Source organism: Lissotriton helveticus, chromosome 9 (assembly GCF_964261635.1).
Source record: "Lissotriton helveticus chromosome 9, aLisHel1.1, whole genome shotgun sequence".
Taxonomy (NCBI): domain Eukaryota; kingdom Metazoa; phylum Chordata; class Amphibia; order Caudata; family Salamandridae; genus Lissotriton; species Lissotriton helveticus.
In genome coordinates, this window is record NC_136070.1 from 1254344045 (window position 1) to 1254361543 (window position 17499).

General features: G+C 43.6%; 1 protein-coding gene across 1 annotated transcript in view; it reads left to right on the forward strand.

The window, feature by feature from the left end:
• The window catches only part of LOC144783414 (E3 ubiquitin-protein ligase rnf213-alpha-like), a 2376820-nt gene that overhangs the window by 1021352 nt on the left and 1337969 nt on the right, over positions 1–17499 (forward strand). Inside the window, exon 19 of the mRNA XM_078662402.1 lies at positions 16247–16349. Within this exon, the coding sequence (XP_078518528.1) occupies positions 16247–16349 (103 nt within the window). The remainder of the gene's footprint in view (positions 1–16246; positions 16350–17499) is intronic.

Sequence of the window (17499 nt, forward strand, 5' to 3'; positions counted from 1 at the left end):
GATAATGACATCTTGGCGGCAGTTGCTGCCACTGAGAAGGGAGGTAAACATCCTGCGGGGTTCCCTTCGAAGTACACATACCACTTAAGTCCCGAAAAGGCTCCTTTTGTGAGAATACCTGATGTTGGCGAACGCTTGATTCCCAACTCGGATCGCAGGGCTGACTTGATTACAGCGGCTCATGAAGGTGTGGCGTCTGCGCATGCGGGCGTCTCAGCCACTGTAACTCAACTACAACAACGTTTCTGGTGGCGGGGACTGTACAAACAGACGCGTGACTATGTCCTTCAATGTGACATTTGCCAGCAGATTAAACCTTCTACTGCAGCGCGTACGCCACAGACACAGTTGTACATCTCAAATAAACCTCTCGGATGTGTTTATTTGGATCACTGCAGTCCCTTTTCCTCTGATACTGCGTATAAGTACATCTTATTAGCAGTGGATTCATGCACACGCTTTGTATGGGTTTGGCCCCATCGCAGCGCTGATTCACGGACTGTCATCAGAGATTTGCATGTCTTTGTGGGAATTTTTGCCTGTGGTACCTTCCATTCGGATCAGGGTCCGGCTTTCGCCTCTAAGGCTTACAAGGATGCCATGAGTTCGATGGGGGTCCAAGTCAAGTTTTTGTCTCCCTACAGACCTGAGGGTAACAGTGTAGTTGAGCGAATGAACCGCGACTTAAAGCAATCTTTGACAGCTCGAGTTATAGGCACTGGCAGAAACTGGCTGGCCCATCTCAATGGCATGCAGCGTGCTCTTAATAATCTCCCTAGAAGGTCTCTGGGTGGGCGGACCCCATACGAAATGCTCTTTGGCATCAAGATGTACGTCCCTGACCTTGACGGTCTAGACTGTGTGGTTCGCGCCACAACCTTTGACGCAGATGAACATTGCAATGTTTTACAGGATCTACAAAAGACCAGAGACAGTCTTGCAAAGGAACATTTGCCCTCCACATTGGATGTTGCGTTGCAGATCCCGGTAGTTGGCTGGCTACCCCAAGTTGGAGAACTGGTTCGAGAGAAGATCGCAAACAAGAAAGAATTTGGACCTTCCTATCGAGCTCCGGTCCTAGTCCTTGGTGTGAAGGGCACAAGAACAGTCATTTTACCCCCTCTTCCAGGTCGTAAGGAAAACAGGTTTATTTCCATTGACAATGTCAAGGTACACAGAATGGCCGATTCTTCTTAGTATGACACGAGCTGTATCCTGTCCCTCCATGGTGAGAAATTCAGTTTTGGCAACTACATCAAATCCTGAGCCTGATGTGGCCATCAAATTACCTGTCCTTTCCAGTCCTTTATTAAGTAATTTGCCTGGTACAGACCATGATGATATCGATTACACTTACCCCACTGACTTATCGATTCCTGACCTGCAAACCCGTTTGGCCACTGAATCAAGATTTTCATTTGACACTGTTTCCATTGCCTCGCAGAAACCCACACATTTTGCAGTTTATGCCACGTTATTTAAAAAACATTTTTTAATTCCACCCTGGACATATATTTGGCTTATACTTTTTTTCATTTTACCTCTTTATGTCAATTGGTTTTGTATTCTATTTTTTTCGACTCATCAATGGACACTATGTCGAGGAGAGAAGATGCATTAGACATCTCAATGGAACTTTGGCCCCACTTTCCTCGTCACATTCTGCACACAGATTGAAAAGAGACTTGACAATTGTTAACATCACTGCCTGGCCAGTCCTTGATGGAATTGTGTGGGATGCAGTTAGATTTCAAATTCATGGCCCTACAGAAGTGGTTAATGTTCCTAATGTCCTTAGAGTGAACATGGGGGATGTAGTGAAACAAAACATACGTTCTGATGATTGGAATGTTCATGCAGTAGAGAGTTTGTTTTCTGATTTGAAATACTATGCTGCCTTTGATGCTGAGGATTTGTATTTAGAGTCCGCTAATTATGTTGATTTGTTTTGCTTCCAACATTTTGGCAATCACTACTTACACAAAACATCTTCCAGGAGGAATTCTGTTAATTTTACGCAGTGGGAACATTGCCCAGCACCTAAACAAGGCAGTTCGGAAACTTTTTTTAAAAAGTACACTTATTTTACTGACTTTAGTCAGTCCAGTCCCGAGTCTTTTTATTTTAAAATTTCAAAGAAGCCAACGTCCAAGGTTAGACTTACCGATACCAAATTATTGTATTCGAAGTCCTTCCTTGATCAGTTAGTTACTGGAGGCTACGAACTATGGAAGGAAACAATTGACCTTAAATCGGTTTGGGGTTCAAGAGCCTGGCAGGTACAAGGCATAGAGGCTTTGCACCGTGCATGTCTCATCCCGAATCATATATTGTTTTTGAATGAAACAATTTCCCAGACCACTTGCTTTGGATTGGCTACTTCTAAAAAATTAAATACCCCGACTATCCCAGATTTGGAGGAATATAATGGCTGGAGTAATTTTACACAATTGTCCATTAGTGAATTACACGCCCTCTTGCTTAATACTTCTTCGAACATATCCAGCTTGGATCCTAAAGGTTGGCTGCTTTGGCAACGTAGTGCTGATTCTTGCCAACACCGTTTTTTGGGTTTATCAGATGGCTTTAGACAGGTTAGATCGGATCCCCGTTTTGACATGGTCCACACTGTCACGACTTATTCTGTGGGCAAGTTATGTCAGAATTGGCTGAAACATTCTACCTTGCCTGCAGTTAAAAGTCACCTTTCAAAACTGAATGAAGATGTAGATTTAAATGATTTCATAAAAGGCCCGGCTAGCGGTAGGTCAAAAAGGTGGATATATGCTATTTACAATGAAATCTGGAAAACATCACAGGTTAAGGCCGCAACACGTCTTAGAGCGATTGATCAAGCTAATCTTGAGAAAGTGCTTGCAGTAGTTGATAATAGTATTAACATGCTTTCCTCCCGCATTTACACATTAGATAATATTGTGTCCTCTGTTGTGGATATTGTACAGGATGAAGTGTCAGTATTATACCATGGCCAAAATCAATTGCGTTCGATCATGCAATTTGCATGGACCCTACAAACGTTGAAAGCTGGCAAAGTGCCATGGACCTACATGAATGTTTCATCTCTCTTTGCCCCTTTTAATTTGACTGACAAGCAGCGCTTGCTTTCCATGCGTGATGCATCTTTTTCTATGTTGCATATTGAAAGATTAGAGTCATTGCCTTTTTCTGTGGCAGAGGCCACTGCTGCATCGTGACTTATCCACGGTTTAATAACGCTGCCTTTTGCTTTGTATAAATTCACTAATTGTATGCGATATGTGGCCATTGGTCGATATGAACCATTAGGTAGCGGTTTCCTTCATGAAGTCTGGTCCCTTCCATATACTTACAGATGTTTAAAAGATGATCAGGAGGTTTATCTGAATGGGGAGGAGTGTACAGAAACACCGGATCATTCATTAACGTGTAGACACATACAATTGCACGGTTCATGCAACCAAGACCGACCAAATTTAGCCTGTGTTTTAAAAGGTACACCGGTTCCAGCAATCATCCCAACGTTTACCTTATTGGGGAACAGTAGTTATTTACTTTTGAATAATGAAGATTGTTGTGGGTTAATAAAAGGTGTTCCTTATGTTGTAACCGTAACTGAACGTGTAGTTTGCTGCAGAAATGTTCTGTACCCACCCACACATGAAAACAGGGAGGCTTCCATCTGGCCGCGCATCCCAACCTTGACAGCAGAGTTCAGCGGCATGAGCAGAATAAGGGCGCTATTGTCCCAAAAAGAAGTGGCCTTGAGTTCGGCTCGTGAAACTTTCGTGCTTCACATAGCCAACACCCGTACAGAGGTTCAGGCCCTTTTAAATACTGATTTACCGTTGCATTTCAGTGAGATGGTACATTCTATCTTTAACGCGTCCTCCACAACTGGCTTGACGCATTTTTTAAAAATAGTTAGCAGTGGTCTCGTGACTTCCTTTGAAAAAATATTTTGAGTCATTCCTGCTTTCTTTCATTCCATTTTTTCGAGTTTGTTTGGTGGATTCCCGGTTTTACTGGCACTAGCGGCAGGCGCTCTGGTTATTTTCTGTTTTTTTAAATATGGATGCCCTTCCTGTGCAAGACGCCGCCCAGCCCCTTCTGACGCTGTTTCGCACCCGGATGCTTGAATATTATGGCATACTGCCGCTTGCGACTTTAAGCACGGCATTTGGATTATCGTTTCGATTTTCCTACTTCACCTGTGTCTAACCTGTATTTCACTGCCTAAGCTGTGACTTTGACTGGGCCATTGATTTGTGTCTCTGCCGACCGGTTTCTCCTGGCGTCGACTTTAATCAGCTGATGGGTCTCGCCGTTACTCACGAGTTGGTTTGTACTGACAAAAGGATTATGGCCTTAGCAGCGATGCATGGACTAATGGGTCCTTGGAATATACTCGCAGCAGCGCAAGATTTCTTGGCACTAAGTTTTCTTGAAAACCCACCGAGTTGTCCTCTGATGGTGATAGAGGCTCCGGTACTGGAGGAACACGTATGTTCTTTTCCACTTTTAAATTAGATGGCTGAACTGTTTTCAGATGAAGACGGTGATTTCATGTTGGAGGCTGTTGCTGCTTATTTTGCATACACGGTCATGTCCTAGAAACTTTTAGAACTTCCTACCTGGCATGGCATGCTGACAACTAGCATTTCATTGACATTATTTTGGAAAATTGTGTTACGCTTTTTTACCTTCCCTTGCCTATTGGCTTGAGCAAATATAAACTTTTTGCTGTTTTCAAATTTTTCGCCAATTTGTTCATACACCGAGCTCGTTTGTTCTTGAACTCTGCTCTCGAGTGATGGCCCTTATCTTATCTTATCTTATCTGTCCTCGGATCATGGGGGGTGTCATATAGCTGCTGTTTAATCTGATAACTGTGCTAAGTTAGCATAGGCTCATTAAATGTTTAAACGCCATTTTTTCCTTTTGCTGCTTTTGCATACGATACATAATTGTTGATTTAGCTTTCAACCTAGTAGTTTACATGAGAATAATATGTTATTGCTCTCAAATCGGCTTTGCTTAATAAACTATGTCTGTACAGTAAGTGCTGAAGCAACAAGAATAACACGATACAGATTGTTGTGAGAACTGATCCGCACCTCCATAGACATAACATAAGTGCATCTCCTGCCAAGTTCTGGCTTTAGGCGCGTTTTATATTGCACACTTGGAGCACACAAACACACTTGATGCGGTTCGCATGCAGAGAGCTGTTGGGAGCAGATGTGATCTCTTCATACTAGGATCTTAAGGTATGGGCCCGCCCTGCTAAAACCCAAAGAGACCTTCTATATATTAATGTAATATACCAGATAGGGAGGGTGAGAACTATGTGTTATTAGCACTTATTCATTTCAGCATAATAGTATGTTGTCACGATTCGCTTTCTGTGGACTAGTAACTATGCTGATAACTTTTCTTCTGATAATATGTTTCCTTGTATTATCTAAGATACTGCGCTTGAGAAAACGGCATTAGTAAATAAATATTTCAAACGTGCACGTGTTCTCATTTACTCCACGTTCTGGGTTGAAATGATTGTATAACGAAAGAGTGATCATGTGTTCCACGTAACCTGAGGTATTGTAAGTTCATGTTCTGGTTTGTCTAAGCATTGGGAGTTTTGTTATGACCAAAGAGACACTGTAGCTAGCCTGGTAAGGGGTTTGTTGGGTACTGAGGTGAGTTTTGGGTCACCCTAATTCGCCGAGGTTCCAATCCTCTGTGCACAGTTCTGTGGGAGAACGGAAACCCTGCGACATTACCACTGTTAAGAAACGGAAGAAAAGAGGGTCACACCACACTAAATCTAAAACTGAAGAGCAGGTCCCTGAGCCCTCTGAGATTGCGAAGGGAGTGTCAGGAGCGGAAGCAGGTGTCCCCGAAGGGGAGAAAAATGGAAAGGAAACATCTGCTCCACAGGAGATTACCCTGGCCACAATCTATAATACAATGATGGGTCATAGAGCGGAGAGCAAAGCAGAGAACTCACGAATGCAGGCTACATGCTGCAAAGTAAAGAATGCTGTCCGACGGCCAATACAAATCTGTGCTGAAACAGCTGATAGAGCCACTGATGCTGAGGCCAGAATATCTGTATTAGAAGATGATGCTGCCGCTCAAAAGTTAGAGTTAGAATCCATTAAAGCTCCTCGTGACGATCTCAGTCATAAATTGTCAGAGTTGGAAAATCATGCCCGCAGGAACAACTTGTGTTTTTTGGGTATTCCGGAGAATAAGGAGGGCCTTGACATGCGGAAATTTGTTGCTGAATTACTGAATGAAGTCTTCCCAGAATTGACGACATGGGACTGGTCAAGGGAAATTCAAAGGGCACATCGGTTCCCGTTTACGGTGAAGAAACCTCGTCAAGGAGTAGTGGAACACCCCAGAGCAATTTTAGTTTGCTTTAATAATATTCTAGCCCGAGAGGACATATTTGCGCTAGCAAGGGCAGATAAAAAAGCATTTGCCAAGGACTGCAGCTTCTTTGTTAGGCCAGATTTTTGTCAGGCGACAGTATATTGGACTTGGCCCTTCTGGCAGGTTCACCCCTAAACTTTTTGCTTTTAATGGTGACCTGGTGGTAGTGATTTTTGGTTTCTGCTTACTTTCACTGTGTCCCAGTGGAAAGTGCGTGCGCACTCTGAGTGCGTGGAGTAAGGTTGGCCTGCCCTCCCATAGGAATGCATGGGGAGTGTATGTGTCCCTGGTAGTTCCTGATGCGTGGGGTGTGCAGGCTCGAGTCTGGTATGTGTGGACTCGTGTGATTGAATGCTGCGCAATGATGTATGCTGCATGATTGTGTCTAGTGTGGAGGTGCCACTTCTAGACATTGGTGTCCGTGTGCAGTGAGTGTGCTGGCACGTGATTGGCTGGAGCTGGCTGGTGAGCCTGGCTCCAGGAGTCTGGATGGGTCTGCCCCTGTGGTGAGTGTGGAGATTAGCATGCTGATGGCTGGGGAGGAGTGCACCTGGGTCCTGAATAGGGCTGGGTTTTCCCCACACAATGCTGGCTCCGCCCCCTGTGGTGCGTCTAATGTCCCTAGCCCTTCCAGTGAATAGAGTGAGGGGCTGAGCACACCATGGGTGCTCACAAACCAGCTGTGACTGGTTTCTCCCCTCACCCTGAAGCCAGACAAAGGAATGCTGTAGATAAAATGGGGCTGTGTCCCCACACAAACTGTTCTGTTCCTGATCTTGACTGGAGGGGGGGCCTGCTGCTGCTGGGCGCCAGGAGAGACCGCCACTGGGACCACCTCCCTGCCTGGAGGGCCCAGTGAGCTGGCCCCTGGGCCCAGCCTTGCCCCCCATCTCGCTGCATTCCTTGGAGGACCTTGTGGCTGGACTTGTTGTTCCTCTAGCGCCTGGGGACGCTTGATTCCTCCTCTAAGCGCCTGGAAGCGCTTTATTTATTTCCTGCCAGCGCTTTGGAGCGCTTTATTGCCTGCTAGCACTCAGAGCACTTTATTTTGCCTGAGCAGCCGCCACGCCGCATATTGCCGTGTCTTGCCCCCTGTGACTTGACCCCTGACGGGTGCCCACCCCGCCAGGGGCCCTACGATACTCAATCCTCCTCTAAAACTAACACGTGTTCTCTCTGCGGTAAAGAATCGCCGCCGCCGCCCGGCCGGAAGTCAGGCAGGCCGGGGGCAGGACGACAAGACATCCGGAACCCGGGCGGGAGGAAGAAGGACTGCCGGCACCAGTGGGACTCCCGTGAGGTGAGAGAGCCCCGCACTGAAGCCAGAGACCGCCGCCGCCTGCAAAGTCCAGCGAGAGGAGAGGACGCCCCCGCGCCAGGTCCAGGTGAGTGGGGCCCCGGGGCTATGCTAAAGAGAGGGGGGGCGTCGGGGCACATTGCCGGTGCCGCCCCCCTCCTTCGCAGTTTTTGCAAAGTCCCCGAGGGCTCCGGGAGCCATTGTCTTCTTGAGTCACCAGGAGGGGGACTCCAGAAAAACTGGCACATTTGTTCTTAGAGCCACAAGGGCTCTAGGGTCTCCTCTGTCTTCCGGGTCCCCCACGAGGGACCCCAACGATCTGCAGGCACAGGGGAGGGTCGAGCAGCCCCAGCTGGCAGCGGGCCGCTCCCCCCCCCACCCGGAGGCTCTTGATTGCCGCATTTTGTCTCGAGTCAACGAGGGACTCCAAAGAAGCTCAGGGGGGCATTTGTTCTTCAGAGCCTGCGAGGCTCAGACCGGGCATATCTGTTTGCCAGCCCAGAGAGGCTCCAGGGCACAGTTTCTTTGGTTAGAGCCCACGAGGCTCTTGGGGATATTTATTTGATTTTGAGTTCCCTGGGAGGGGCTCCCACGTTGGCCCCCTCATTGTTGCACCAGCTGCCCAGCACTTAGTGGGAAGCTGCTTCGTTTAGGCCCCTGACTTTGGGACACAGGGCGTCCTAGCCCCAGCGAGGCCAGTTGGCCTAGGGACAGTCACAGGTGGTGACTAAGGTGATTTATGCGCAATTGTGTTCTCCTACACCGCTGAATGTATGTGTATGCATCATGTGTTTTCCTTCGCTGCACCTCTGAATGTGTTTTGATGCATCATGTGCCTTGTTCTTACACCGGTGAATGTATGTTTATGCATCATGTGTTTTCTTTCCATGCCTATACCCCTAAATGTATGGCGATACTTAGGTGGTTGTTTTTCTCCTAGTACAGGTGTTGCTAGTGAGGTCCTGGTTCCCTGCGTGACATTTTCCTAAGGTGGTTAGGGTTGCGTAGGTGGTACTTACCGGTTACCAGTGGTTACTGGTTGTGTGCTTTATGTTCTATTTTGTGCTACAGTGATTTTCTATGCTATGTTCGGAATGATATTCCAAGTGCTAGTTCTAAAAGTGCTGATTCCTGACAGTGGTCCAGGTGGCCCTGTCCCATGTACATATAATCCCCTGTAAATTCTGCCCGTGCCTGTTGGCACATTGTAAAGTGTGTGTTTTTATCTAATGTGTTTTGGTATAATACAAAGGCTATTTTTATACATAACCTTGTGTGGAGTTTCCTTTGTGGTGGGCCTTGGGTGTTGTTGCTGGTGTGCGTGCGCAAACACTTAACTCACATTGCCTCAGAGTTTAGCCTTACTGCTCGTGCTACGTTACCAAGGAGGTGAGCAGGAGTTATCTTGGCGTGTAACTCCCTTGCCCTGACGTGGAAGTGGTGGTCTCTGACTGACTTTAGCGCAAGCCCTGGCCAGCCAGGGATCCCATTTCTAACACAGTGTCTAAGCGCTGGCATTTACGGCAACTGATACCTGATTTTCAAAAAAAGGGGCTGTAGTGTATTTGCAGAACCCGGCAAAACTTAAAGTTATGTTAAAAGGGCAAACTAATTTTTTTCCCCCAGAAATTAAGGCTAAAGAATATTTGGATGCTCTGTAGTTGGGCGAAATAAGGTCAAACCGGGGATATGTGGTGTTTTTGTCAGTAATGCTTTAGGATGGTTTTCTCTTCTTTTTCTTTATCTATATTGTGACGTATATTCTTTTCGATGGGCCGGGGGGGGCACGGCATTCCATATTTTGCAGGGACTGATGGTCCCTGGGCCTCATATGGTGGGTTGGGGGGTTGGGGGGGCTGGAGGAGTCAGGGGGAGGGATGGTGGGTTATGGTGCTGGGTGTGGGGTGTAGGTGGTGGGGGGTGAAAAGTCAGCAGCAGACCAGAAGCATTTTACAGTAAGATTTCAAATGAAGACAGGATGCATAAAAGACGTGTAAAAGATCATATAGCTTTTTTTGTAGTGATGGCCTTGTCTGTACTGTTTGATTTTGCTAATGGATAGGAAATTAAGGATTTGAACATATGTGGCCTTAATGATCCCAAAAAGCGGCAGATGTTAGCTAAAATTATGCAGTTATTACATATTGATTTACTATGTTTACAAGAAACGCATGTTGCATGGGCTAATAGGGGGTATCTGAAAAATGTAGATATGGAGCTGGTAGTGTGCTCTAAACAAACCGGGGTAAAGAGAGGGGATGCGAGACTCATAAAACGAGGGGTGGGCGTCTGTATAAAATCTGCTGCAGATAGATGGGGCCGATGGGCTATTTATGAGTTTAAGGTTAGTCATTTCAGATTCACACTTTGCAATGTGTATGGTCCTAATCTGGACGATGCCGAACTCCTGAATTTCCTGAATATAGACGTAGCTCAGTGGATACAACCGGTGTTAATGTGTGGTGATTTTAATGTAAATATTGAAGCTCGAGTGAACATTAGATCAAGTAATGTGTATACAGGTAGAAAGAGGCTGGTATTTACAGCGCTACGGGGTTTGATTCTAGAACATGGCCTTTATGATGTGTGGAACTCATTGTATCCCGACGATCCAGGTTTTACTTTTTTTTCTGCCCCTCATTCAAAATTTGTGCGATTAGATAATTTTTTTACTGCGTCTACACTGTTAGTTAAAGCTAATATTGTGATCCAGCCCAAATCGGTCTCGGACCATAACCCTGTAATACTAGAACTTGCCTTAGACCCGGAAGTAAAAATAGGTAGCCAACCGTGGTCTTTTGATAGGAAATTATTACTGGATGAGGAGTACTGCCAATTTATGATTAAAATAATTCAGGATTTTTTAAATTTTAATAAAGGCACAGCTACACAGGAAATAGCTTGGGATACTTTTAAATCAGTCATTAGAGGAGAAACCCTTAGCTTTTCAAAATTTTAACGTAGAAAGATCCGGACCAAACATCAACAGGATTTTAACCGGGTTATTATAGCTGAGTGGAAATTAGCTGAGACGATTAGTTCGGGCGTAGAGCCGGCATTAGTTCAAAATGCTCAAAGAGATCTTACCATTAAAAGGGCTTGGTCCGTGAAGGGCATTAACCTGGTGAGCGATCTCTTTGAAGAGGGACAGCCTCACTCCAAGCTTTACATAACTTAACACCCCTAGACTTCTATGACTTCCTGAAGCTGAAAGTCATTATCTCGGCACGCCACCTCGCACCTCAAACACCCTGGCTTCTGACCCAAATACCACGTCTCCTGGGGGCAGGTCACTGCGTCTCTAGAGTGTGCAAGCTGCTCCTCCCTCTGTCTAGGAAGTCACATAGACGAAATGAAGTAAAATGGGAAGCAGAACCGAACTCTACGGGCATTACGCTCGACTGGGACGTAATTCACAGCACTGCCCTCTCTTCTAAAATATCCCCAATACTCTCCCAGACCAAATACATGTTGTTAAATAGGACATTCTGGACACCGGAAAGACTTTTTAAAACCCACTTGAGAGATAGTCCCACTTGCTGGAATTGCCACTCAGAAGCAGGCGACCTAGCCCATATGCTTTTTAACTGCTCCTCTCTACAAACATACTGGGGGAAAATCTTTGACTGTATTGACCATGTAATCAGGTTAAAACCTAAGAGGGAATTTATATATGTCATACTGGGAGCTCTTGATCCGAACCTACCGAATGCACAAGATCGCCAGCTACTGGACTTGATGCTCACATTGGCATGTAAGGTTGTTCTATGTAAATGGAAAAATGCATCAGAGGTATGTTTTAAAATCTGGCAGGACTAGTTATCCTTTCCGAGGGGCGCCGACAATTCGGCGCTGCATTCCTCCCCTTGGCGCTCCTCCAATAAAAAACTGTGGAATTCTCTCGATGCGTCTTCATTTAGTTTTGATCCCCCGTGACTTATTACTGTACTCTTGCAATGCACTCTAGGTTGGGGCATCTCATGTACCACGCCTTGATTCACTGTAAGTGTAGATAACCTGAATGTAGACCCACTCTATATGTGTCTCGACTTAAGCCTACGGATCTCTCGTACCTGACCTAACTGACGGCAGCTTATATTTGTATGTACTATACATTTATTTATTTATTGTTATGTGGTTTACTTATATTTTCTTGTTTACTTGCATGTAACTCTGACTCCAACAACATCAGATACTGTATTTTACCTTTATTTCGTTTTTTTTGTTTGACAGCATACATGATTCAATTTCTGTAATTGTCGATTCATTGTCATTGTCTTTTCATTTATTTTCCTTCAATAAAAATGATTTGAAATAAAAAAAAAGGGCTAGAGCATACGCTAATATTGCTGACCAGATAGCGGAAAAATACGCACAGCATAAAGAAGATGCTTACGAATATAGCGAAAAATCAGGTAGAATGCTGGCAAAAAGACTAAGGGAGAAATCAGTCTATAATGATATCCCCAAAATTATGGATTTACAAGGAGTCCTGCAAGAAACTAAGGAGGGTTTCCTTGCAGCTTTTCAAGGATTTTACCAATCGTTATACAGCAACTCGGGGTCCGAATTAGGTGGCGGGGACAAGGGAGAATATTTAAATGATTTGACTCCAGAAGTTTTGTAGGACATACAAAAAATGATATTATCTGCTCCCTTGGTTTGGGGTGAAGTAGAATTGGCATTATTAGGTCTAGCTCAGGGTAAGGCTATGGGCCCTGACAGTATTCCACTCGAATTCTATCGAACGTTTAGGAATACATTGGAAAATAAACTATTAGAAGTTTGCCAACAAGCTTTTCTTGGTAAGCACCTGAGTCCTGGTCCAAAGCAACGATTGTGGGTTTTTTTTAAAAAAGGGAAAAAAGACACCGAAATGGGGTCCTATAGGCCGATTTCATTTCTGAATTCGGACAGCAAGATATACTCGAAGCTTATTGCCAATAGGTTGAATGACCTTATGCCCAGCTTGGTTTCACTAAGGCAACAACACGGGTTTATTCAACGTAGAGATACGACAGATCATATCAAAAAGATTATCTCCATGCTGGATTGGTCGCAGGGTACCAACTCCCCTCTCGGCGTGGCCCTGTTGCATGCTGAGAAAGCATTCGACAGGGTCTTGTGGAGGTTTCTGTGGTCAGTCTTGGCATAGAAGGGGATTCCGGTGGAATTCATCAAGGCCATACGGACATTGTACTCTCATCCATCGGCTGTTATACCGGTCTCGGGTGAGGTGTCAGGGAATGTGTCGATAGCAAGGGGGACGAGACAAGGCTGTCCTTGTTCCCCCTTGTTATTCGCGTTATATATTGAACCCTTTATTTCTACTCTGGAGAATAATATGCCAATCAAACCTATGCAGATAAACAATGGGGTATTTAAAGTATTTGCATACGCAGATGACATCGCTGTGGCTACATCGGACATCACTAATGCTTTACCTAGGATTATAGAGGCCGCTGAGGTATTTGGGCGTTTTTCTGGTTATAAACTAAATATCGCGAAGACACAATTGATCCACTTGGAGGCCGGCCGCCCAGAGGATATTAACTTTGAAACCGAGGCAACCTATTTAGGTATTAAGATTACACCTAAAGTTGAGGATATTATTCCTATAAATTTGGACCCTATTATTGCCTCTTCTAATAAAACACTAGAAAGGATTAACAACCTACATTTGTCACTCTTTGGTCGGAGTAATGTTTTAAAAATGCTTATTTTCCATACATTTTTATATTTATTCTGTGCTATTCCTTTTCTTATGCCGGCTTCCTTATTCTCTCGTATTGAGAGAATGTGCTCTAGATTTCTCTGGGGTTATCATCGTGCTGGGAGGGCATTTAAAAGGTTTATGTTACCTAGAGAAAGAGGAGGTTGGGGTGTTCCCAATTGTCAAGTATACCACTGGATAGCTATTCTACAGCATATGGGTTTGTTAATATTGCCAGAAGACCCAACGGAGGATTTCGCTGCTCCCTCTATCTATGAGATGCTCTTGGGTGCTGAGGCGAGACAATGTTTAAATCGCATAATTGAACGAAGTTATTACAAAAAAACAACATTTTTAATTGTCATCGCCGCCTTTGTAATTTGGAAGAAAACGAAAAAGAAATTTGGCATAGGCTCTAATTTGAATCTTTATACTCCCTTTCAAAATTGTCCTCTACTTCCAGAGATATTTAGCGACCAGGTTATGCGTAGGTGGCATAGTTTGGGAATTAGTAAACTTGGGGATTTGTTTCAGGGGAACCAGTTAGTTTCTTTTGATTTTTTACAGAAGGAATATAAGTTAGCTCGAACTGATTTTTTCAAATATCTTCAGCTACGTAGCTTTTGCAAGCAGAAAATAACTCAAAACATGATTATATTTTTTAAAAAATTGAGATTATTGAAGCTAATAAATTAAGGTATAGAAAGGGGCCCTTATATCAGTTGTTCATGGAAAAGGTGGAGGACGATCTAGCGGCTTGGGAGTTAAAATGGCAAAATAAATTAGGGGTTGATCGAGTTAGCCTTGAGAGATGTATAGAGATGGCCACTAATGTCTTACTTATTGGCCCCCTAAAGAGCCAACATTTTATGTCAATTTTTGAGTTATACTATACGCCCAGGAAATTGGCAAAATGGAATTCTGCGCGGGGGAACAATTGTAATCGCTGTGGCCTATATGCAGCGGATGCTTCTCATATGTTTTTCTTTTGTCCTAAGCTTTCTCAATTTATTATAGACGTTGAGTTTTTTTTTATACATAGTTTGGGTATTCAACTGCAATTGTCGGCACCGTTGGTTATTTTCGGCTGCCAAGAAAACCCGGCCTGTGTGTGGTCGGCGGCTAAGGAAGGATTTATCTTTATCTGTATGTCTGTTTTTCGTTTAAGTATCACGTCTCAATGGTTAGATGCCGAACCACCAACTTTTATCAATTAGCAATCTAGATTGCTGTCTATCTATCATCTTGAGACTGCGTTGTATAAAATTAAGGGTATTAAAAGGAAAATTCAAGGGTTTAAATTGTGGTCTCCTATGGCAAAATGGATATGAATGTAGGATGAATTGGTATGCTGTAATGATCTAATCTATTTCTCTTTCTGTTTATAAACATATGATCATGTTGATATTTACTAGTATAAAGTTGAATGCTGTACCTTGATTATAAAATGCCCTGATGATGATGTATGCTTTTTTTCCCCTTAACAAATTTGTGTTTTGTCTGTTTGCTGACATAAATTTCAATAAAATAAAAATAAAAACATTTTTAAAAAGCAGTTTCGACATTCCTTAGCACAGTAAATAATTAGCGATGTCCACATGCCTTAGCGTCAGTACAATCCTAGGGGAATAACTGTGTGCTTTATCAAATCTGTTCCTTCATTCAGTAAATCTTCATAGTCTCACTCTGTGCTATCTAGTTGCTGTTGTTGTATTTAACCCCACCTCAACATCTTATGGGCCTTATGGATAATTGCCGAAGCTGCTGTGAAAATCATTGTTTTTTTCTGCCTGGGGTTCAGAGATTTTTTCTCTGGGGATCAGAAATCCTGTATCCTGATTTTCTTTTCTAACCTTGAAGTTCTACACTCATTCAGGCTATTGGGTTAGCATAACAAATGATAGGACTTTCCATCATAAGAAGACAATCAAAACTCTTCAAATGAAATCAGCTTCTGATAGTGCTTTAGACACTCTCCTGCATCAATGGTTAGGCATCTGGTCAACTTTCCTCACGGAAAAAGATTGGAGAGGCTGTAGAGCTGCAAGGTGTTCAGTTGCACAGGCAAGCAGATGCTTACTTATCAAGTACTTTTTGGAGCCAATCAAAGCTCAAATCCTCAGAATTGCCCCACCTCAGTGTGTAAAGATAGTATTCTGGCTCCTAATCACCTACTGACCAAACTTTCTGGTTTAGGCAAACTTTGATCATATCCACCACTCAAACCAGAAAACACTCCTTCTATATACTTTGATGCAAATACCCAGGTGCCCATCCAGAGTCTATCCAGAGCCCTCCTCCATCTCCATCACTCTTGCAATTGAGATATGTGGACTTCCCAACATAGATTGACCTCTCTCAGACCCGTTGACTGTACAGCCAGCAAATGTCAGCACAGCTTGTGTAAGACATTTGAGTGCATTTATTCTCATAACTCTCTTACAACTGTATTTTCCTGGGATTCATAAACAATGCCCATTACGTTTAGCACCTCACAAATATTCATCACTGTCTACTCCTAAAAGGCAATTTAAGATGATGTTATGGGATTTATGTATGTGTAGTGTTTATGACGTAATTAGAGTATTCAAAATAACACAACAAGGTCATTAAGATGTCTCCTACATGAAATCAAGTATGTGAATGGGTTCAAGATGCTAAACAACTAGGCAACTATTGTTACATGTCTAACTATCTACTATTTACTAACTGCTCTCTCTATCATTTTGTTTTGTAGTATGATAAAAAATGCCAGCAAACATTGTTCGGAAATAATTGTATCTTTTTTCTTTTTTTAGTGTATGTGTACAAACCAACAAGTGATTTGTCACCATTTGAAGAATGCATGGATCCAAGTCCTACTGTAAAGTCTTCTCTCCTGAAGATGTTACTCAGATGCAGGTTGGTTGGGGATGTTTTGTGTAAATATATCAAAATATGTGAATGCAGTGTATTGTAAATACCAAGGGTATAATACACTGTTTATTACTGGTGTTGGACTGCTTCCAACCACTCCATATTTTAGTATGTAAAGTAAATATAAATTACATGTATACTTGCCCCAAATCACTTTTTTAGGTGTGATGCTCAGGAGCCAGCATCATAATGAACGTTCCATTATTCCACATATAACAAATTAGCCATTAGTGCACATGACCCAGGAGTTTGAATCTAGATAAAAATTAGTGGTGCATGAAACATCATCTTTGTCTAATATGGTGACAAAGGTGAGATGTAGGGCAGTCCCCTTTTTGATATAGTCACCTCCGTTTTGTGCCTGGTGATTGGTGCAACTTTGACTGAAGTTGTGCTGCGTTCCTGCTGATCAGGTCCCCAGCAGTAGGTCCATTTCCCCAAAACTGTACAATTGTTCCCACAATTGGCAAAGCATTGGTGCCCCCTGTAAGTCCCTAGTAAATGGTACCCCTGGTACCTAGGGCATTTGGTACCAAAGAGGGTCCCCAGAGTTGCAGCACTTATTGTGCCACTCAAGGGAACCCTCAGCATAAACACACAGACAGCCACTCCGGGCGGTGTGACCTTGTGCAGAGTAAAACGAAAACTCTACATGCCACAACCCTGTGTGCCATGCCAGCAGACACTGCATGCAGTATAGCTAAGTCACTCCTACAGCAGGCCATACAGCTCGTAAGACAGGGTGTACTATACTACATGAAGGGGCATCTTAGCCAGAGCGAAGGTGCCCTGTAATATCTAAACTCTTCTTAGATATTACCAGTGTTCATGGAAGCCACTGTAAGTACATGGGCTGGACACTCATCAAAACGAGTTTCAGAGCTACATGATGGCTCACTGAAATATGGGATATTTGGTGTCAAGCATCTCATATTCATTCATTTCATCTTTATTTCGGCACATTCTGGCCATAAAAGATACATATAAAACAACAATACATTTTACACAGTGGATACAAAATGTATATATGGTATGCCATTGGGATAGCAGAAATACAATGCAATTCATCCAGTTAAAAAGGCACATAAAATATTAAATTAATTTATAATACTTATCTAAAAGAAAGCTTTTGTGA